The following is a 23,156-nucleotide window of genomic DNA, read 5'->3' as shown; positions in this document are numbered from 1 at the left end:
GCAATTTTCAAGTGATCTGTGGGGGGAAATGTTTGGTAGTTACTGCTCTAGAACAATGGAGGGCAAGTCAACAAACCATACAGACTTTCTACAGCTCCTGCTTTTATCTACCATAACTATGTTATGAGTGAAGAAAGGCAGATGGAATTAAAATCATTCCTTAACAATTTAATCAAAGAACAACATAAGTAATAGGTTTTGGCTGTGTGTGCATTGCAACAGATGTTAGATAGCACAGACCAAGTTGCATGCTACAGGAAGAACCTGGTTTCCTGCTCTTCACAAAGCAATGATTTCTTGCATGGCTCAGGTGAGCTTACTGGCATAATTATGAGCTATGTGCATATAAACCATTCAATTTCTAAAAGATAAATGAGTAAACCAACTTGGAATGTACTGACTGCATTGGTGTTGTTATGCCAAGAACCTCCAGCCAGCAGCCCCAAAGCTAGTCCACCGAGCATCCCTATTTGACCCGCAAGACTGTTTTGGTTAAGGAACAGAATTATAGCCATGCAGATCAATCTCTTCCATTCGTTCATTGCATTTTAGTTCAGCAGAGCATCGAAGTTGTGGATGAACTTCTAACTGTTCTTAAAATTCTGTCACACAGATCTCAATTGAGCCAGCATGATAGCACCACATGCTGAATAGCAGTGATTGTTGTTGCTGTCATCCATCTGTCCTTCTTGGGGTGTCCTTCTTGGGGTGAAGTCAAACCAGTGGAGAATCACAGCACCTGCTGTGGCCGCAGAGACTGTTAACTCATAACTGCTGCTTTCCACATTTGGCATTACAGTGGTACCTCTGGTTATGAACTTAATTTGTTCCAGAGGTCCGTTCTTAACCTGAAACCATTCTTAACCTGAGGTACTACTTTAGCTAAGCGCACGATTTCTGTTCTCATCCTGGGGCAAAGTTCTTAACCCGAGGTACTACTTCCAGGTTAGTGGAGTCTGTAACTCGAAGTGTTTGTAACCTGAGGTACCACTGTACTTTGCTACAGGAGTTGTACAAGACACATCTAACCATATTAGGGACTGCACTCAAGATTTGTGTACGGTTTACTCCTTAGCCTTTTCTTCTCCTGAAGATGTCCTGCAAGACAAGAGTACAGAATTTTCCTCAGGATTTACTCCCGAAGTCTTTCTTGCAAATGAGTATAGCCACAAGGCAGCGGAAATATAGGATCAGCTTTTCTTCTCCTAGATGGGCTACTTTCCCAGGTTGATGGGCCCAAGCAGCAACCACCTTCTTGACTGTTGGTCACACTTCAGCGGTACTTCGGTTTTCCAACAGCTCAGTTTCTGAACAGCTCGGAACCCAAACACTGCAAACCTGGAAGTTTTCACTGTTGCGCAGTTGAGTCCCCCTCATCGTAATTCTTCCCCCCTCCCGTTTTAACCCTTAAGCAGCAAATTTAAGACCCCCCCCCATCATAATTAAAGCCTTCCTTTTCTGATTGCAGTGTTCTGAGGTGATATTTGGTGCTTTTGTTTTTGCTGCCTTTTCATTTTTGTGTCTGTGGCTTGTTTTTTGTTTTATGATTGATTGATTGAATGTGTGACTGCGGAAATGGATAAAAGCCCTCCATCCAAACAATGACTATCATCAGTGCAGGTAAGATTTTTTTTAAAAAATTTTTTTATCATCTACAATACTATTTTATTTATTTTATAGTACAGGGTACATTGATTATTGCCAATGGTCTCGATAGATAGTAAAATTCATGTTAAATTGCTGTTTTTGGGGTTGTTTTTAGAAGTCTGGAAGGGATTAAGTTTGAGAAGCAAGGCACCACTGTATTGGTTCTGCCCGCTCAATCTATCAGGGCCAGGGCCATCACGTCCACAGGGCCTGGTGGCGCGCTGCGCCAGGGCGCCGAGCCCCCCAGGGGCGCCCCCGCGAGCCCACCGGCATACTGGGCGCCCCCTCCCCAACCCACCCCCGCTCCCACGGGCGGGCTGAAAGCCAGCCGCCCTCGCCTCCCGGAGCCCCAGCTGGAGCGCTGGAAGGGTGCGCAAAGCCCCGCGCCGCTCCAGCGCCACGCCCCTCATCCCCCGCTCGCCCACCCCCCCTCCTGAGGGGCGGCCAGTGCGGGAGGGAGGCGGGCGGAGAGGCGGCACACCAGGGACGCCGAGGGATCGCCGCGCCATGGCAGCCGATCCCTCTAAGACGGCCCTGGTCAGGGCCTGTCTTCACTGAGGGTTTGAGACCCAATAGCTACCCTCACCTGGTTTAGCAAACCAGTCAAAGCCATTTTCTGTGTTGTGGCCACTGTCACATGCTGACAGCTTCTAGGAGCCACAGGTGAGAGCTGAGAGCAGCGTAGGGACCAAAGGTGGACAAACTACCCCAGGAGGAGCACAACCCACCCCAATAACAGTGTTGGGGGCTATGGATCTGTGAAGTTCTTGAAAGTGCACAGGAATACACTGAAGCTAAGAGGCAAATTTCCTGCAATAACAAAATAGTCAATGAGGAAATCCCTGCACAAAATATGTAGTTTAAAGTAGAAAGTCTAAATGCTGACATATACAAAAGCTGTATAAAGAATACAATATACTGTACAGGCCCCCCATGCAATCTCCTTATATCTTGGGCTGGAAAATCTGAAACACTGCTACGTGCACATGTCATTAAGATCAATGAGGCAAACACTAGGGACTCATTCATAGTTGTTTAATGTGGATAGTAAGCATCTTGTACTTCCATTAATTATCTGTTGCCTATATGACGTTCTCCTAATCACTGCCTTCCCACACTTTTCCCTCCCCTAATCCAGATTTTTCTCGTACCTTTTCCTTTTCAGCATATCCCTGGTATTTCTGAAACTGTGGTTTTTATTATTGATATTTGTTATAAGCAACCCCAAGCCAAACTTGCACTGAAAGATGCCCTAAAATATTTTAAATAAATAGTAACATCAAGTCTCACTTTACAAACAGTTTCCTCAGCTGTACAATACAGATATGTAACTGCAATTTGCTCACATTCTTTTTCTATCCAAGTCTCTTCTTGCATACCCTGTTCTTGTACATTTCAGATGGTATGCTTCTTGGAGGAGAAGAACCTGTACAATTTTTGTTCACTGACCTCTGTAAACTCTTGAGCCATGTATAGTGATGTCAGGATAGTAACAATAGTAAAAAAAAAATGAAAAAAGTAGCTGCAGAAGAGTGAAAGTCACAAAAATGGAATGCTAAAAGAGCTATTGCAAAATGAATTATGTTCATTAAAATAACATGTGACCAAAGTATGGAAAAGCCAAAACAGATTTTAGAATAGGGGTGGCAGGTCCCAGTCCACAAACTGAATTAGTCTCACCTGGCCTCCTCTTGGAACTGCCATTTCAGTCAACACACACCTTACCTGCCCTACACCTGGCATTACGGTATATCAGCGTCACGCAGCAAAGTCAAAAACACAGTTTTCACAGTAAATGAATAAAACTCTACTGAGGCAATCATACTTCTTTACAAACACATAATGGAGAAGAGCAAAGTAAAACAGAATAAGATTAGACTAGGCTAGAGAGCACACTGAGCCCATTATATTCATACTTTCTGGCTCCATGTGTCTTCCTGTAATTCAGGGATCAGCAACTTTTTCAGCAGGGGGCCAGTCCACAGTCTCTCAGACCTTGTGGGGGGCTGGAATATATATATTGGGGGGGGAGGAAATGTACGAATTCCTATGCCCCACAAATAACCCAGAGATGCATTTAAAATAAAAGGACACATTCTACTCATGTAAAAACACGCTGATTCCCGGACTGCCCATGGCCGGATTTAGAACGCGGTTGGGCCGAATCCGGCCCCCAGACCTTATTTTGCCTACCCATGCTGTAATTGATACAATATTTGTACAAAGAATGAGTCATCTAGAGGATGAGTCAGAGTGAGTCAGCTAGCTGAATGAGTCTGCACTTTTCAGCATTTTCCAACACTTTCTACACTTTACTGCTTCTGCTCGCAAATACCTTTGTCACATGACAATCAGGTGTGGGGTATGTAAAACTTGTCAGTAAAAGAAGGCTTATGATCAGCTGATTGTTGCATCTCCAAAAGTCCTTTTCAAAACACTGTTCAAGTCCAACCCCTATAATGCAGAAATCTCAATTAAAGCATCAGTGGCAGATGGCCCACCAACCTCTGCTTTAAAATCTCCACACCTCACTCACAGGTCCTCCTTGAATTCCAGCAGAAATAAGCTATGGTTGTCTCTCTGCCTTTCTAGCCTGCAGCTTTTGCACCCAGCTTCTAGCTAATAGCACTCAAACTCTACTCTGGCCTTTTGTCTAACTAACAAACAGTTGAGGGAGGGAGGCCCACTCATTTGTCATCTAGCACAGAACCACTTGTTTTGCTCTCCTACTGACTCATACCTAGAAGGCCATAACCAGGCAGGTCTGGCTATTACAATAATTGAATCTACACTGGATCCAGGAATTAGAAGGGGGGCTCAAGCATACAACCTAGCTGCCCCCAAACTCATAACACCAATAGGAACTTTTACAACAAAAATTCCAAACTGGTATACAGTCATACCTTGGGTTACAGCCGCTTCAGGATGCGTTTTTTCATGTTAAGAACATGGCAACCCCGGAAGTGTTTACTTCCGGGTTTTGCTGTGCGCACATGCGCAGAAGTGTTCTGTGCGCTTCGCGCATGCGCAGAAGCACTCTATCAGCACTTCGCGCATGCGCAAAAGCGCCACTCTGGTTACAGACTTTTCGAAGTGCAAACGGCACCCTGGAACGGATCGTGTCCGCAACCAGAGGTACCACTGTACAGTATTTTTGGTCTGGGAAGTAGAACAATGGAAAAAAGAGCTTTCACTGCTTACCATGCAATATAATAATTTTGCTATGGATGAAAAATTATCGGACAGGTCAAAAGCTGAATTACCTTTACAACAGACATATTAGAGTGAAAAACATGTCACTGGAAGAATTGTATATAGTTTTCAAGGTAAGAAAAAAGTAACATATTACGTTTGAAATTATGTGTGGGAAATCCTTGACAATATAGGAGGCTCAAGGAATTTTTTTTTTTAAGAGAGATAAATATATAACCTGCATAGATGACTATCCTCAAACACACTCATCACTATCAATACAAGCCATCTCCCTCAAGTACACAACATACTTACTATGAGTCAAGGGTTAGCGACAAATGTTAGCTATATCTGCCATCCAGACAAGATATGCACAGGAATAGCTCTTTTTTCAGTAAAAAATGCACTTTCTGAAGAAACTGAGAACCCGAGAGAGGGACAAGAAACTCTCCCTCCAAAAAAAAAACTACCAAGAAAAGACTTAGCTTGCTGTACCTTACTGAAGTACAAAGAAATAACAAAATGTTACTACCCTGTCATCTTTGTTGAGCAAAACCGAGGACTGATGCTTTACTTTTGAAGTGCTTATCATCAGCCCCAACATCTTCAGTAAAGGAACAAAACAGAGTAGACAGTTGCCTTTTGGACCATTCTGTTAAGTTGCCTTTTGGACCATATCTGCTTCAGAAAGGATAATAAGGAGCCCAGCCCCCGAAGGGGGGATTTGTTGGCTCGCACCTATGCTAGCACAGGATGCAGTGTATAAACAATGGGAAGTTGCAGTCCATTATGGTTTCCCTTCCCAAACGTGGCGTTTTACATCGGATCTCAGCGCCCTACGTTTAAAATCCCACAAGTTTCCTGGCCAGCAGCATAAATCCCAGAGCTCTGTGGAGAGCCTGTGTCTTCATAACACTTGCCTCCAGTCCACAACCTCAAAATGAACATATCCCCCCCCCCCACACACACACACTATTGTTTGCTTTTCGCATGCCAGCTCCCGGGATACTGGGTCCTTCACATGCCTGCTTGCCTTCAAGTCTCTCGACGGCTGCCTCTCAGCCTGTGCATATTTACGCACCCCACGAAGCAAGCTCCCGACTTGGCTACCACAGCTCATGCCGCTACGGAACCAGGGCTCAACTTGAGGTAAGACTCGGCCCAGGAACCCATTTTGCAAACCCCGGGACTCGTCTTTGAAACGTACGTGGAGAAGAATGCTTCCCCCTCCCCTCACTTCCCCACTTCTCCTGCCTCAGGAGTTGGGGGGGGGGGGAGGATTTCCATGACAAAGAGCGCTATTCCATCCTCAGCCTCAGCGCCACTTTTCGCCAACTGAACCCTGCCTCAATTTATCATTTCTTCCGGTATCAAGTGCTGAGAGGAATCGCGACAACCGCCCGCTCTGCTCTGAGGTAACTACGAGCTCTCCTCCTCCTCACCCCCAGTCGTGACACGGCCGCCGAGCGGGCTTCCTTACCCGGGTTGCAGTGCAGCGGCGAGGGCGGCGTGGCGACGGGCGACGAGGGAGCCGGGGAAGGCTGAAGCAAAGGCGGCGGCGGAGGCAGCGGCGGGTCTTTGGGGCCGCCGGCGCCCGGCGAAGGTGCGGCGGGGGGCGGCAGCATGAGGTAGCGATGCGGAGGGGGTAGGCAGCGCACGCAGAACGAGTGGAGGCACGGCAGCAGCTTGGGCCGCCGGCTCTGGATGTTCTGGCCGCACACCCCGCAAGTGTCCAACAGGTTGAGCCGCGACTCTCCTTCGGCCCGGTCCGCGGGGCCTTGCCGGCTTTCAGCCTCGTTTTCCCCACCCATGGCGACAGGACCGGCCGGGGTGGGCCCTGCTCCCGCCATAGGCTCGTCCATTGTTCGGCGGCGGCGGCGCCGGCCACTTCAGGCGCGAAACGCCTCTCCCAACGGCCGCTTCTGCTCTCACCCCCCCGCCGCCTTCTTACGAGCGGAGCGCCCGCCCCTCAACGGCCGCTGGGAGCAGCGACGTCGGTTGCTTCTTGACCGAACCCGGAGAGGAGGTCGCCAGCGCGCACAGCCACGCGCGGTCAACGGCTACCGATGCACCGCCCCCTTCACGCCCCCCTCCAGTGACAGGACCGCCGCTTCACGCCACGCCCCCTCTATCGTCCCCCTCTAAGCTCCGCCCCTTTCTCCTCGGGGTTCTCGCCGTAGCAGCCTCAGAGCGTCATTTTCCTCCTCAGGTGCCTGGCGACCGTTTGGATTCCAACTGCTATTACGTTTGTATAAACGGTGGGATTGGCAGGCTGTTCTGGGCATGGTCGAATTCGGGGCGGGGGGTTCATTTCGGGCCAAGGGAGAGAAATAGCAGCCTGGCGGCGTAAGGAGGACGAAAGACGCCTGGAGAAGGAGGACGGGGACGGGGACGGGGACGGCTTGTGGTAGGTGGTTGTGGGTCAATTTGGTTTGCTCCTACGAACCAGCGATGGGGCAGAGTAAAGTACTAGTGAAGTGAGACTGTTTCCACGACCCCCTCCGCCCTAGTGCTTTGCAAGCCCCTCAGAAAGAGCAGGTAAGCACCATCGAAGCAAATGGGGGGGGGGAGTGTGTGAAGGTATTAACTCTTTCCTTTCTGGAGCTACTACACCCCTGAGGGATACTGAGCCCCCTCCAAGGAGTTCTGCAGGGCAGCTGGTGAACCTTCTCCCCAGGTCTGCAAACTGGCCAGCCCTTCAGTGCCAACTCCACCAGAAGCTACGCTTAAGAAAAACCAGGATCTTCTCTCCTCGCACCCCATCCTTGAGAAGACTAAACCCAGAACTGGTCCAAGGGAAAACTGGAACATGTCCTGAACTAAGCTTCCTTGAATTAGAAGGAATATCTGCTGTGTTCTCCCAGAAATAAGTCGGTGAGCAAAGTGGCTCCTGAAGCAGGAGAGAGATGGGAGGAGATGCCAAAGACCACCCACCCTTGTTTTTCTCCAGAGGACAGCTTGCCTCCTCAAGAAAGAGCAGCTTTTCCAGCAGAGCTGATGGAACAAGCCGGGCTTCTCATCTTCTGCTGAGGCATGCTACTGGAAAAAGTGCACTATTTGTAGGGAGTTAGTTGGAATAGTAGGGATGCGTGTTTGTTTGGCTGTACCATGATTGAGTGGTTGGTGACCACTCCTATAATGTCTTGCTTTCTGTTTACATGGGTATGGAGGAGTGCAGTATTACTTGCTGTGTGAGTTGATCCTTTGAACTGTTCAAAGGCCAAGAAGCGGCAGAGAAAGCAAGAGGCTTCCTTATTCAGAAGTACCGATAATAAAAACACATACAGGAATGTAGCCGTTTGGACCATATAGACAAACTAACATATGTTCTAACTGGGTTAAGGAGAATACCACATTTATCTGAGAAACAAGTGAAACTTCTGTTACTATGCAGACCTGCTCTGAAAGAGACTGTATCCACTACCCAATATAAATTTGCAGTGGAAAGCTGGGCAGTTGCTGGGACAAACTCCTGGCATTGCAGAGGTGTGCTGTCTTCCCTTGATCTAGCAAAAACACTGTAGCAGACCTGTGTTTAAAGCACTGCCATGGAGCTGTATATTGTATCATCCTATTTTTAAAAACCTACTACATTACTGTTTCCAGTCTGAATATGTAATTGAAGCTTAACAGACTACAACTCTCCCAGTCCTTAGGTTCATGTCTCTGAGGGCAGTATCGCTGCCATTAACAAATTGCAAAAAACTAGTTTCACAACAAACAATTTGGTGGAAAGAATCTTGAAGTGAAGGGGTAGCAAGTAAAATCCACTGTTCAGAATCCTGTTTTTATCTTGAACAAACTATTTATAAATAAAAGCATGTATAACCACATCTCACATGAAATGCCTAATTTCCCTTTAGGTCACCCAGAAAAAGGAACAAATCTCTTTGATGCTGAAATACCTGAACATTTTGTTCCCTTTGAAGTAGTAAAAGATAAAAAGTTGAAATAAATGGAAACTGGTCATCTTGCTGATCATAGGAAACCTGAATAAAGCAAGGAGGAGACATTTATTTACCAATGTGTCTCTGCATTTTGACAAAGACTTTTAATGGAATACTAAACAGGCAAAATCATAGTGGTCCATTAACTAGGTGTGACAGGGTAGGGGGAGAAATTGCCTCATCTTATTTTGTTCATTTATGAATCACCTCACATGAAACACCTCAAAGCTATTAACAATAAAGACACCATTTCAAATGCAATACAGATACACTGGAGTAAGAATCTCTGCTGCAAATGTTTGTTGAAAAAAATTATATGGAAGAGATAATTGGGAGAGCATACAGCCCATGCTGAGCTACTTGAAACTGACTAAGTTCATGTCAATTTCATTTTTAATAGTTTTTTATTTATTTTGCAAATACAACAAAAAGGAAATAAAACATTTTCAACTCACATTAACAGAAACAGTAATCCTGATTTAAACATACATATTAATATATGTCCAAATAGTGGAAGGTGGGTGATTATCCATCCAGCCTTGAAGTATAAGTCTCTTAACAAATATACCGTATTTTTCGCCCCATAAGACGCACTTTTTTCCTCCTAAAAACCCTGTTTCTCATAAAATAAGACGTGCCTATAAAATAAGCCATGGCAGGATTTTCAAGCATTCACAAAATATAAGACATACCCCAAAAATAAGCCGTAGTGCTGGGCGCAGTTCTAGAGGGCGCCAAAGAAGAGGAAGAGGCCTGTCGGGTTGGCACCCAGACCCGGATGTTGCTGCTGGTGCAGCCCCGTCAAAACGCCCAGCAACCCAGCAAGAGCTGCAGTGCGCGCCGCCTGGAGCCACGAGCCAGCGGGACCCAGCAAGAGCCGCCTCCTCCTCCTGTTGGCTTCCGGAGGCCCAAGGCGCTCAGCGCAGCGCTGCTGGAAGCCGACCTGGCAAGCCTCCTCCTCCTGCTGCTGCGACTCAGGGCGCTCCGTGCGGCACTGCTGGGCGCTGACCTGGCAAGCCGCCTCCTCCCTCTTCCTCCTGCTGCGGCTCGGGGTGCTCCGTACGGCGCTGCTGGGCACTTTGTCAGTACTTCAGCAGCAGCAGCAACAGCAAGTTCCAGGCGTCAAACCGCAGCAGGAAGAGGAGGAGGCTTGCCAGGTCGGCGCCCACCGCCCCGAGCCTCCGGGAGCCAGCAGGAAGAGGAGGTGGCCTGCCGGGTCGGCGCCAAGCAGGGCCGCGTGCCCCAAGACAGCTGGACCAAGCAGCAGCAACGCCGGCCGCGACAGGAGGAGACAGGTGCCCAGAACTATACGGTACTTAATAATAAAAAAGACACCGCCGAAAATAAGCCATAGGCTTATTTTCTTAAGTAAAATAAATATAAGACGGTGTCTTATTTTTGGATAAACACGGAAGTAAGGGGAAATATCTCTGCGTCTTATGGAGCGAATGGTGTCCCTGGAGCTGAATTGCCCAGCGGCCAAAAGAGGATCATGCTTTTTATTTTACAAAGAGAAAAGGGGGTGTTGAAAGGACCCTGCTCAGCAGCTGATCAGCAAGAGATCGGGAGAGAGATAAGAGTCCCTGGCTCCCTTTCAGCCCTGCCCTCTTGCCCAGGCCTCCGTTGTTGAATGTGCTGCAGAGGGAGGTTGTTTGTTTCCCCAGCGACATGTGACTGGCTGATTAGATTATCTGTTTGGAAACTCTAGAAAAGGTTCCCTTTCCTTTAGAAGCTGCAGAAATGTGACTTGAACCCCATAAAAATGGGGCTTTTTCTCTTTGCTTTTCCCCCTTTGCAAAAGGAGCTTTGCTTTTCCCCCTTTGCAAAAAAAGCTGTAAAACTTTTAGCTGATCCTCAAAAAAACAGGGTTTTTCCCTTTGCAAAAAAGCTGAAAAACTTTCAGCTGATCCTCAAAAAAACCAGGGCTTTTCCCTTTGCAAAAAAAAGCTGCAAAACTTTTAGCTGATCCTCAAAAAAACCAGGGCTTTTCCGTTTGCAAAAAAAAAGTGCAAAACTTTTAGCTGATCCTCAAAAAAATAGGGCTTTTCCCTTTGCAAAAAAAGCTGCAAAACGTTTAGCTGATTCTCAAAAAAAACCCAGGGCTTTTAGAGGAGGAAAAGTGGGCGAGCGAGCGGCGGGTCATGGGCGGGTCAGAAGCACGGACGGGGTGCTGGGCAGCAGGGGAGGGGCCGGGGAGTGTCACCCCCTCCCCTGGAACCCGGGGCACCCTGCCCCCTACGCCCCTCCCTTGCTACGCCACTGCATAAATACACTCTAAAAGGTGCAGTAGTGGAAGAGATACTGCCATTTGGCACTAGCTATCCAACTTGAAAATGACAAATTCTCTATCTGATCCTATTAACTGATCAAATGTATAAATCCCAGCCTGCTTCTTCTATAAAAAGGACTACCTCTCTATTTTCAAAATCAAGATTACCCCCATAAGGTTGTGAAGGGAGAAATGGCTTCCCCCCAATTGCTCCCAAGTTACTTTAGAACAGGCATAGGGAAACTTGGCCCTCTAGATGTCTTGGGACTACAATTCCCATCATCCCTGACCACTGGTCCTGTTAGCTAGGGATCATGGGAGTTGTAGTCCCAAAACATCTGGAGGGCCAAGTTTGCCTATGCCTGTTTAGAACATCTAGACTAGGATAAACGTGAAAATAGAAATGATGGAAAGTTTTATTGTTTATCTGGATGTTAAATACTAATTAATGTATCAGGGAACGCTGACTGTATTGAGCAAAGGCTGGGTGATGACTTTTTCAATTTTTTTCTCAAAAATTATTTCCTGTAGCACAAATGGATGAACTTTTGCCTATTAAAGACTAAAATGAGGTATATTCCATTGAAATATTTAAAAAGGTCACACACAAACCATTTTTAATTTTTTTGTATGCCGTTTTACCATTTCATAAAATTGTATTAACAATTCTATATATATATAAATGTTCAAGCTGGATGTTTGTTGGCGAAGGCCTTGCTCCGTAACCGCTTGACCAATTTGTATCAGATTTGGACACAACACCACATTCCACTATGGGGAGTGTTCTTAGCAACATAGGGTATACAAATGTCACACCTGCACAAGGTAAAAGCCCCTTTTTGGGACCTCAAAACTCAGCCAGCAGACCCTGCCGGGCATGCTGGGAAAAGAACCTACAGAACCTTCACTGTCAGGAAGTTCTTCCTAATGTCTACAAGAAAGAAGATTCCACCTAGACATTAGGAAGAACTTCCTGACAGTGGGAGCTGTTCGGCAGTGGAATTTGCTACCAAGGAGTGTGGTGGAGTCTCCTTCTTTGGAGGTCTTTAAGCAGAGGCTTGACAGCCATCTGTCAGGAATGCTTTGATGGTGTTTCCTGCTTGGCAGGGGGTTGGACTGGATGGCCCTTGTGGTCTCTCCCAACTCTATGATTCTATGATTCTAGGAGAGGTAGCAAAACATCGCCCTCTAGCAGCGTTTATACTGTTAGGTAAAGGTAAAGGGACCCCTGACCATCAGGTCCAGTCGTGTCCGACTCTGGGGTTGTGGCGCTCATCTCGCTCTATAGGCCAAGGGAGCTGGCATTTGTCTGCAGACAGCTTCTGGGTCATGTGGCCAGCATGATAAAGCCGCTTCTGGCGAATCAGAGCAGCGCATGGAAACGCCATTTACCTTCCTGCTGGAGCGGTCCCTATTTATCTACTTGCACTTTGATGTGGTTTTGAACTGCTAGGTGGGCAGGAGCTGGGACCGAGCAATGGGAGCTCACCCAGTGGCAGGGATTCGAACCGCCGACCTTCTGATCAGTAAGCCCTAGACTCTGTGGTTTAACCCACAGCACCACCTGGGTCCCTTGTCTATACTGTTACTGCAGCTAAAAAAAAGCTTCCCCTTGGCAGAGCTCCGTCAGCCATTTGCGAGCTTGCCTCTCCCACTGCAAGAAGCAACAACATTCCGGCGGCCCCTCCACGACCTGTGTGCAGCTGGGACACACAAACGGGTAATTGAAAACGGGGGTGGGGACAGAGAAGGGGCAGACGGAAGTTAAACAGGGGAACTTCTATTTCACAAAATCAGCTGCAGCAGGGCGCAGCTGGGTCAGCTAGTATTTTATATATAATATGAGTCAGCAAACAGAGCTGTGCAATAATTTTTCACCAGAGAATTGTATTGAATATTCCAGAAAATCATAGAATGATGTGCGCCATAATTGTGCATGCGCAAAATGCGCAGACATCCATATATTTTATTTAAAAACAAGCAAAAAACAATTATTCTATAATAATTGTTTTTTTGCTTGTTTTAAAATAAAATATATGGATGGATAATTGGATATAGAAACTCAATAACAGTTTCTTTGATTTGTTACGTAGGACTCCACGAAGTTTTAGACAAGTTCAACCTGTGGGGATCAATTTGATGATTGTTGCCGACACAACACGCGTGAATACCGGCAAGAAGGCAGGCGTTGTTGTTCGACTGCAGCAGATGTTCGAAGAGAAAGGTCACCCCAAACCCAAGTTCATCAGTTGCCAGCACCATGTGCTGGATCGCGTTCTTTTTCCCCCTTTTTTATTTTTTTCAATTTTTATTTTTATTGCATAGTTTTATTTTACAAAAAAAATCAAATTGGCAAACAACAAATGCATAGTTTTGTTCCACAAGAAAATTCAAATTAACAAATAGCAAGTGCATATCAAATAAAAATAAGTGTCTTATCCAGTGATTTACCAAACCAGCTCAAACCAATACAAAATTTTAATAAAATTAAATACTGTACAAATTGGTTGTTTGTGTCTTACTTTCATCCTTCTGGACCGATTACCTTTTACCCAATCCTTTTATAATAGAAGAAGAAAAAAGAGAAAAGGAATAATAATAATCATCATCATCATCATCATCATCTTCTAGTCCGACTTCCTGACAAATCCCTTTGCTTCAACTAGGTTTCAATTGAATGCTTACAACACAGCAATTTCTCGTATAGTTACTATCCAGTACATTCTTCAAAGTTTGATTACTCCACCATCTTTCCTTTATTCTACTTCCCTTCCCTTATCCCTCAAATGCTGGCATGCTAACAAAACTTTTGTTGTATTTTAACACATAATTTTTATAAATTTCCCATTTTCCAATAAATTTTTGCTTAGTATTTCCTCTAATGCTATTTGTAAGTAGAGCCATCTCAGCTAGTTCTTGTAGTTTAACTTGCCAGTCAACGACTTTTTGTGCTTCTTGCTGGATCGTGTTTTTTGCGTTGTCATGGATGATGAGCTCCATCACCAAACATCGAGTACTTCCTTGTGCAGGATTTGATGAGCAATTATGATAAATTGAAAGCAGCCTTCAGCAACGGTCAAACTCAGATTAAGGAAACGGGCGGCTGGAGAGACGACATGAAGTTTTTATACCACCTCACTCGTGTCTTCCGTCTCTACACTGACAGGAATGAGATCCCCTTCGTGAAGTTTCTACAGATCCCAAACATCAGCAATGCACGCTGGAACTCTCTTGCCATTCTAGCCCTTCTTGCGTTTATTCTGATGCCTGAAACCCGGAACAGGCTGTGTAAAATTTGTTCATTCATTTCCTACTCATGGGCTGACCATTGGTTCAGCAGTCAATTGTTCCGCACTGAAGATTTTGATGAACTATCTGCAGTTCTGAATGACTACCCAAGAGGTCTCAAATGCTTGAAAACCAACTGGAAAACAGATAAATCTCCAATCAACATTGCCCAAAGCAACCAGTGCTGTGAGCGTGTGATCAAAGTTATGCAAGACTTGCACGACTCCTGCCGCAACAAGGACAACCTCCCACTGAGATTCATCCTGTCCAATGACATTATCGTGAATAATTGACTTCCTTGTGTGTTTGATGACCCTATATAATGTTATATATATGTGACTCTAAAGCTTGTGTTCAATTTTATATCTGCTTACAGTGACTTCAAAAAATGGTCAAAAAACTGATAAATAAAATTTTTTAAATCATTTTGTGCGTGAGGTTTTTTTTATCAAATCTCTTTGAAAGTTAGATTTTATCTAATCTTTAATGAAAGCTCATCAAATTATGATACAGGGAAATGAGTTGTAAAAAAGTCATCACCCTACGTTGACTTGTCAGCTTAACCTATACTCAAATATGAAGGACCTGTGTTCTCAAATATGAATGCTGTGCTTTGTGTGTAATCATAGTTGGCAAGAACTAATGTTGGCAAGAATTAATATCAAAAATTGAATAGTTTGGTATAGTGCTGCTTATTGCTGAGACATTGTATGTCAGGGTGGTTTTTTTAATGGGTGTAGCTGTAGAACATACAGTTTCTGAGTAGTCAGCTAGATTTTATCTTTGTTATGGCAGGTGTGCACCTGTTTGTGATTTAACTCTGCTGAGTCTGTAAAGAGCCAAGGTAACAAATCCAAAATATATCTGGACCTCTAGGCTGGAGTTCTTCATTTGTCTTTTGTCGTTCTTCAGTTATGAAGCTTTTCAGCATCACAGGGGATCCAGTGATGCTGTAACTATGTTCTTATGCTGCTGAACCTCAGTAAATTAATACTGATGAGCTTTGCTGCCTGCATGTGTTTCTATTTGGACACAGCACTGGATTTCTTCTACTGCACATGTCTGGGCACTCTGCTGCTTAACTTTTCATGCGCGTGCACTGGAAGTGCTTACCCAGGCATGGAGCCAGGTTGGTGACTGGATTTTGCACCAGCCCTGGCATGGTAGTGAAAGGTAAATAACACAATCTATATATATAAAATGCAAGTGTCTCTGCGTCCAGTCCGTGTGTCTCTGGGTTTGCGCTACTGAGCATGTGCCCCAGGGACACAGGGATTGGATAGAGAGACATCGGGTCGGGAGCAGCGGCGGCAGTTGAAGCGGGCGGTTGATTCAGAACGCCGGCACTCCAGAGGACGAGGGGACGTCAAGAAGGGAGGCCACGCTGCTGCTGTCGCTGCTGAAAGCCGAGGCGCTGCCACAGCTGCTGCAGCCGCCGCTCAGCTGTCCCCTTCCGCGATGTCGCTTTGCCTAACAATTACCATATTTTTTGCTCCATAAGATGCACTTTTTTCCTCCTAAAAAGTAAGGGGAAATACCTGTGCGTCTTATGGAGCGAATGGTGCTCCCTGGTGGTCCCTGGAGCTGAATTGCCCAGGGGCCAAAAGCAGATTGTGCTTTTTATTTTACAAAGAGAAAAGGGGGTGTTGAAAGGACCCTGCTCAGCAGCTGATCAGCAAGAGATCGGGAGAGAGATAAGAGTCCCTGGCTCCCTTTCAGCCCTGCCCTCTTGCCCAGGCCTCCGTTGTTGAATGTGCTGCAGAGGGAGGTTGTTTGTTTCCCCAGGACATGTGACTGGCTGATTAGATTATCTGTCTACAAACAGTAGAAATGGCTCCCTTTCCTTAAGATTTTTTCAGAAATGTGAGTTAAACCCCATAAAAATGGGGCTTTTCCTCTTTGCTTTTCCCCCTTTGCAAAAGGAGCTTTGCTTTCCCCCCTTTGCAAAAAAAGCTGCAAAACCTTTAGCTGATCCTAAAAAAAAAACACCCAGGGCTTTTCCCTTTGCAAAAAAAGCTGCAAAACCTTTAGCTGATCCTCAAAATACCCAAAAACAAAACAAAACAGGGCTTTCCCTTTTGCAAAAAAGCTGCAAAACCTTTATCTGATCCTAAAAAAAAACCAAAAACAAAACAAAACAGGGCTTTCCCTTTTGCAAAAAAGCTGCAAAACCTTTAGCTGATCCTTAAAAAAAGGCCTTTTGCCTTTGCAAAAACAGCTGCAAAACCTTTAGCTGATCCTAAAAAACAACAACCCAGGGCTTTCCCCTTTGCAGAAACAGCTGCAAAACTTTTAGCTGATCCTCAAAAAAAAAAAACAACAACAAAACCAGGGCTTTTAGAGGAAGAAAACCAGAAAAATATTTTTTTTCTTGTTTCCTCTAAAAATGAGGTGCGCCCTATGGTCCGGTGCGTCCTATGGAGCGAAAAATACGGTAGATTTTTGAGCCCTTAATCCCCCCCCCATCTTAAAGTATTGGGAAAGAGAAGCGAAGAGACGCGTGTTTGTTTGCTCTTTCTCCTTTTGGGAGAGACTCTGTGCGCCCCTGTCTACTCCCCCCCCCCCCACATATGTTTGCATAAGGGGGGGGAGGAGAGAGAGAGAGAGAGAGAGAGAGAGGAAGGCTGTGAGAGAACTGGAGTGCCAGGAAGAAAGAGGGAAGGGACAGTGCATGGCAGGACTGGGAAACCAGGTTGGTGGATTTTCTAACCCCCCCCCCCAAAAAAAAGAAGAAATATTTTTTAAAAGTGAGTTTTTAAAAAAAATTCACCACATATGTTCTAGCGCCCGTTATTTTAACGGGCTGAAACCACTAGTATAGCAATAAAAGACATTAAGAATGTTAGTAAGGTAATTCAATGCATATAGGAATACATGGTCATATCATAAAACTGCATAGATCCAAGATCTATGTTTGATTAGGTTAATGATTAACCATTGTGTAATTTGCTTTTGTTTGTTGTTACTGATCGAAGGTTAGTTTATTGTACTAGTATGACTTGTAGGATGTTCTGACATGGAGATGTGATGTCATGGCTGACGTGGAATGGACAACATGGAACTAGTTATGTACTTAGCATGGTTATGTACTTAGCACACAAAAGCTCATACCAAGAACAATCTTAGTTGGTCTCTAAGGTGCTACTGGAAGGAATTTTTTTATTTTTTATTTTGTTTTGACTATGGCAGACCAACATGGCTACCTACCTGTAACTGGTACTTAGCATGGTGTAAGCTGTATGTAAAAGAGTATAAAAGGCTGCATGAAACCTGTGATCCGTACAGTACCCATCACTTATGGGACTGTCCTTTACTGCAATAACAGATGATCTCCTTAGACAACGATTGAGGCGGGTCGGGACTGCTGATTCTCTTAGAATTGTCAGCAGCCTTTGACATGGTCGATCATGATCTTCTGGACCACCGCCTCGCCAGTACTTTGGCCACCTCATGAGAAGAGAAGACTCCCTAGAGAAGACCCTGATGTTGGGAAAGATGGAGGGCACAAGGAGAAGGGGACGACAGAGGATGAGATGGCTGGACAGTGTTCTCGAAGCAACTAACATGAGTTTGGCCAAACTGCGAGAGGCAGTGAAGGATAGGCGTGCCTGGCGTGCTCTGGTCCATGGGGTCACGAAGAGTCGGACACGACTGAACAACAACAACAACAACAACAACAACAACAACAATGTATGGAAGTGAGAGCTGGACCATAAAGAAGACTGATCGCCAAAGAATTGATGCTTTTGAATTATGGTGCTGGAGGAGACTCTTGAGAGTCCCATGGACTGCAAAAAGATCAAACTTATCCATCCTTAAAGAAATCAGTCCTGAGTGCTCACTGGAAGGGCAGATCCTGAAGTTGAGGCTCCAGTACTTTGGCCACCTCATGAGAAGAGAAGACTCCCTGGAAAAGACCCTGATGTTGGGAAAGATGGAGAGCACAAGGAGAAGGGGATGACAGAGGATGAGATGGTTGGACAATGTTCTCGAAGCGACTGGCATGAGTTTGGCCAAACTGCGGGAGGCAGTGGAGGATAGGGGAGCCTGGCGTGCTCTGGTCCATAGGGTCATGAAGAGTCGGACACGACTGAACGACTGAACAACAAAGCCTGCCCTTTATAATGAGGAAGTAAGCAGACAGCAAAACTGAAAGATGTGGCCTTGAATTCCTCATTCCTTTCCGTTCTTGTTTGTGGAACTGAAAAATGGGCCTAGCAGCACCATGAAATCAAACCTGCAGTCATTCAATATAATCTCTTTGCTGCATAGGAAAAACAGGCATATTTTCATTTAAACAGCGATTGCACCTATTTACATGAGCTGGACAAATTTGCAAGAAAATATGCACATGGTTTTAAGACATATGGTCAAATTACCTGCAGGATGAAGATCTCACACAACTTCATAATCACAGTTGGTTACAGGAAACAATTTCTCTGCAGCTTGTTTCAAAACTGCCCCCCACCAGTTGCTTATGAAATCTCTTGCAATAGCTTGTGAATTAAAAACTAAAAAGTTTGAGCAAGTCAAACTATTGTAGCTATTGTGATGTTCTGTAGTTTCTCTTGAAGGAAGCCATTTTGAACCACCATAGCTGTCAACTTTTCCCTTCTTGCGAGGAATCCTATTCGGAATAAGGGAATTTCCCTTAAAAGGGGGGAAAAGTTGACAGCTATGTCAGAGACAAGGGGAAAGAACACTGTGAAACTATGAAAGGCTTGTCAGGGCAGAACTAAACAATGCAGTACAGCAGCCTTCTCCAACCTGATGCCCTCCAGTTGTTTTAGACTACCTCTCTCATCACAGTTGGGACAGATGAGCATTGTAGACCAAAGCAGCTGGAGGGTACCTGCTTGACAAAGGCTACAGGGAATGAAAGGCTTCTGCTGAAAGCAGTAGTTCTACATCTCCCTCTTCTGCCGCCTGGAACATCTACCAAAACAAAATGCATTATGTGATTCCATCATGCTAGATTATTCTCACACCTGCTCCACCTCACTGGCTGCCACTTGCAAGCATTCAGTGTGATAATATCAGAGCTTGGAAAGTTTATCTCTTAAAAAGGAACTACTTATAGTTCAAGTGCAACATGCCTCAAAAGTTCTGTTTGTGTTTTCACATTCTAGTTCATGTTTATCCCTTTACAAAATGAATAGTTCGTGTTCAAATCACAGTTCAATTTAAGTTCCTCCAAATGAGCCTCAACCATTTTTTTCCCAGCATCCAGAATGTTACAAGCAGCTGGCTGAAGGGTAAAATATATTTTAAAAGAGTAGAATGTGAATTGATTTTTCAACAATTACGGTCTTTAAGCTTAAAGACCCAAAAAAATCTTAAGAGTAGAAAATGCATGTAAGAGAATGTACAGTTGGGCAGAAGTTCTGCTAGTGGGATGCCTACTGATAGCAAACTGTAGAAAGCCTCAAAATTGGGTATTTTGAGGGCAGTGGGCAGGAAAAGGAGCTGAGATTACCTCATGCTCTCACTTGATGGATCTAGGCCCAATGAATTATGCCCCATTTCCCAAGTGGCATGAGCACCAAGGCTGCAAATGTGATGGTTGCTCCACCACTCCATTAAGCCCTGCTGCTGCTCGGCCAGGATTTAGATTGCAGCGTAAGCCTATAATTTTAGCATGCAGGAGCATGTGAGTCTGAGGAGCATGTGGTTATTGTCGCCTACTAAGAAAAATGATACTAAATCAAATGTGACAAGTGTATTTGTAGGCTGAAGACACAGCTTCTGCTAATGTTTGCCCTGTTGAAATTAATGCTGTGTGCACTGACTAAGTGCTTGAGAATCAAAACTGATACCTTAGGCTAACTGTTCATATCATGGCTTTTAGAATAGATCTCACATGAAAAATACTACTCACCAATAACATTATTTAAAAATAACCATTTGAAGCAGATGTAGAAAATTTGCAGACTCTGTCATGTCTAAAGATAATATTTTTGCAAAATATATTCTCATCTAGGCAATTTGTCAGTTGTTTCATCTTGAGAATGTTCTCACTGCAGAGAAAATGTGTCAGGATTTCAGTGTTGTGGTTTATGATTCTGTCATAATGGCAGATGTTCCCTCATGTATCTTTGATATTACAAAGCTGGAGACATTGTGTTCTTCTCATATTGACTAATAAAAGTAAAGCCAAGATAACATCTCAGACATGTTTAGGCTGCTGATTTTCCCATTTGATATCTTTTTGGTAAGAGCATATAGAACTGAATCTTGCATTGAGCGATTTTCATCCTCAAAATTCACATGAAATAAATCTGCTACAATTGATTGTCCAATTTCTTAAAAAAAACAAAAACTTAGTTTTGTGTATTGTCTTATATAGGTGTAGTGTCCTGCGTCCACACTTTTCGCTTCCCTATTGTTGTTGTTGCTGCTGCTGCTGCAGGTTAATAAAATTGACTTTTAAAATCTGCAAATGATTATTAATTTATTATTACAAAAGCATTACACTGAATCCTGCTTAAATAATTTTAATTGAATAAAACTCATATAATTAATCATTCTCTTCCCACATATCAAATAAACGTGCATATGGTTAAAATCCTGTATGCAGATGACACCCAAGTCTTCTCTCATTTCCATCAGGCACCGATGAGGCAGTATACATCCTGAATTGGAGAAAGGCTGAAAAAACAGACTCAAAACGCAAATATAGAGTGTTGGTGAGTGTTTCCTCTCCCAGGTAAATGGTATTCAACTTATTCTAGAAAAGATTGTGCTCCATCTAAAGCAGGAATGGGCAAGCTATGCTGCTTCAGATGTTGCTAACTATAACTCCCATTATCTCTGACTATTGGCCATGTTGGCTGGCACTGATGGGAGCCTGGAATCCAGCAACATCTGGAAGGCCACACGTTGCCCATCCCTGATCCAACATTATCATTAAAAGCTTAAGTAGCTTCTGACTGTGGCTTCAACTGCCTTTTATCAGCTGCAGCTGATGCACCAGCTGTGATCATCTCTGAATGAAGATAGCTTAGCCACAGTTATCCATGCTGTGGTGACCTCGCATCATGCAGTGCAAGTAGGGCTCCCTTTTGAAACTGTCTTGATGAAACTGCAGGTCTATTAACTAGATCTGGGTGTTTTGATTATATTTTGCCAATACTTTGCCAGCCATACTGGTTCCTGGTAAGTTTCCCAATTTCAGGTGCTGCTATAAACCTATCAATCCCTAAACAGCTTGGGAACAAATCATCCGAAAGATTGCTTCCTTTCACAAATGCCTACCTGAACCATGAGATCTTTATCTTCTTCAGAGGCCCTGGGCGGTGTGCTCCTTCCAAGTGAGGTGAAGCAACTGGCTACTGAAGAGAGAGCCTTTTAAGTGACAGTACCTCCCTAGAGAAGCTTGCCTGGTACTTTATGGCAATTTCAGCTCCAGGTAGACACCTGTTCACTGAAGCTGTTGTGGTTTATTGTTGGTTTCAATCTGAGCTATAAACTCTATACTTATCTCTATTATATGGAACAATTTTAATATTGTCTTGCTTTGTATGTCCCAAGAGTATTTTTTAGATGATCAGCAAACAAATGTCATAAATAAATGAAACAGTATTTCTCAAGCAAAAAGCATTAATTTAAGATTGTGCACATGCATGAATATATTTAATTAAGTATACATATAATTTCTATATAATACTTCCATGCTCGTTCAGCAAATTCTTAGAAGTACAGATGCATCAATGTACATACCGGTATTAGTTTGTTTCAGTATTCAAAATATTTATAAACTGCCTTTTAGAGCCAACTTGAACCACCCTTTATCTATAATACAATGGCACCTCTGGTTATGAACGGGATCCGTTCTGGAGCCCCGTTCGTAACTTGAAAGGTCTGCATCCTGAAGCACCATGTGCACCGCGATTTGGCGCTTCTGTGCATGATGTCATTTTCCACGTCTGCGCATGCGCGAACCACCGAACCTGGAAGTAACCTGTTCCAGTACTTCCGGGTTCGTCGTGTTCGTAACCCGTGATGAACGCAACACGCAGCGTTTGTAACACGAGGTATGACTGTATAATATAATATAATATAATATAATATAATATAATATAATATAATAATAAACATATATAATATACCCGTTGTTGTTTTTTTAAGTTCTAGAACTTACCATGAAGTAGTTACAGTAACTGCCACATTTTTAACATTGAGTGGGGGGAAGGTGCTGGTACTTTGAGAAGTGTGCATGCACACGAAAGCTCATACCAAGAACAAACTTAGTCTCTAAGGTGCTACTGGAAGGAATTATTTTATTTTTTATTTTGTTTTGTCCCAGGAAAAAGCACTGAATAAAACCAGAAAATACCATATTTAATAAATAGCAATAATGATAACATTAGAACACTCAGCATGGTATAACAAAAAAAGGTTAAAAGTCAAATGGCATATGAAGTGTTCCTGCTAGCAAGGGTTGCCAAAGGGTAGGATGCCCCGCTCTTCCAGCAAATAGGAGCTCCCAAGCAGATGGCGCTGAGGGTTAAACCACAGAGCCTCTTGGGCTTGCTGATCAGAAGATCGGTGGTTCGAATCCCCGCGATGGGGTGAGCTCCCATTGCTCGGTCCCAGCTCTTGCCCACCTAGCAGTTCGAAAGCACGTCAAAGTGCAAGTAGATAAATAGGTACCACTCCGGTGGGAAGGTAAACAGCGTTTCCATGCACTGCTCTGGTTCACCAGAAGCGGCTTTGTCATGCTGGCCACATAACCCGAAAGCTGTACACTGGCTCCCTCGGCCAGTAACGCGAGATGAGCGCCGCAACCCCAGAGTCGGACACGACTGGACCTA

At 44.5% G+C, this 23,156-nt stretch overlaps 1 protein-coding gene across 2 annotated transcripts in view; it reads right to left on the bottom strand.

The window, feature by feature from the left end:
- The window catches only part of TRIM24 (tripartite motif containing 24), a 45,658-nt gene extending 38,884 nt beyond the window's left edge, over positions 1–6,774 (bottom strand). For both annotated transcript variants that reach the window (XM_033163124.1, XM_033163125.1), the window contains exon 1: positions 6,320–6,774. In XM_033163124.1, coding sequence (XP_033019015.1) covers positions 6,320–6,701 — 382 coding nt within the window. In that variant the 5' untranslated portion in view covers positions 6,702–6,774. The remainder of the gene's footprint in view (positions 1–6,319) is intronic.
- Between the last annotated feature and the right edge of the window lie 16,382 nt (positions 6,775–23,156).

The sequence above is a fragment of the Lacerta agilis genome, chromosome 10 (genome assembly GCF_009819535.1).
Source record: "Lacerta agilis isolate rLacAgi1 chromosome 10, rLacAgi1.pri, whole genome shotgun sequence".
Lineage (NCBI taxonomy): Eukaryota > Metazoa > Chordata > Lepidosauria > Squamata > Lacertidae > Lacerta > Lacerta agilis.
Note: the sequence above shows the minus strand (reverse complement) of the source record. Positions and strands in the feature narration are given on the sequence as shown.